Genomic DNA, 605 nt, shown 5'->3' on the forward strand with positions numbered 1-605 from the left:
GCAAGAAGTCCGACGCCTCCCGCGACGACGAGAGCAAGGAGGCCAAGAGCACCGACCCCGACAGCACCGGCGGCCCCGGCCCCAACCCCAACCCCGCGCCCAGCTGCGGCGGCGGCGGCGGCGGCGGCCCCAGTCCCGCAGCCGGGCAGGGAGCGGCGGGCCCCGGCGGGCCGGGGGGGGAGCCGGGCAAGGGAGCGGCGGGGCCCGGCGGGCTGGCGGCGGCGGGGCCGGGGCAGGGGTGGGCGCCGGGGCCCGGGCCCATCACCTCCATCCCCGACTCGTTAGGCGGCCCCTTCGCCAGCGTCCTCTCCTCGCTGCAGCGGCCCGGCGGCACCAAAGGCAGCCTCGTCAAGAGCGGCATGTTCTGAGCGGCGGCGGCGGCGGCGGCGGCGGCCCCTCCCGCCCGTTAGTATCCGCCGCCCGCCCGCAGTGATGACCAGGGGCCCGGGCTGCGCCGGGCTCCGCGGGGCGGGGACCCCGCGCCCCCCCGGGGGGCCGCGCCCGGCTCCCGTCGCCCGCGGCCCGGCCCGGCGGGGGTGCGGCCTCGCGGGGGGCGCTGCGCGGGCGCGGAGGCGGCGGCGGCGGGGACTGTGCCCGCGGGCGGC

The 605-nt window shown here is 83.3% G+C and overlaps 1 protein-coding gene across 1 annotated transcript in view; it reads left to right on the forward strand.

Moving 5' to 3' along the window:
- Nucleotides 1–368, forward strand: part of PHOX2B (paired like homeobox 2B) — a gene marked incomplete at both ends in the record, with an annotated part of 2,002 nt that extends 1,634 nt beyond the window's left edge. The window contains one exon of the mRNA XM_081998776.1: nt 1–368. This exon is cut by the window's left edge and continues 88 nt beyond it. Coding sequence (XP_081854902.1) covers nt 1–368 — 368 coding nt within the window.
- Between the last annotated feature and the right edge of the window lie 237 nt (nt 369–605).

Source organism: Phaethon aethereus, assembly GCF_964289735.1.
Source record: "Phaethon aethereus genome assembly, chromosome: 4".
Lineage (NCBI taxonomy): Eukaryota > Metazoa > Chordata > Aves > Phaethontiformes > Phaethontidae > Phaethon > Phaethon aethereus.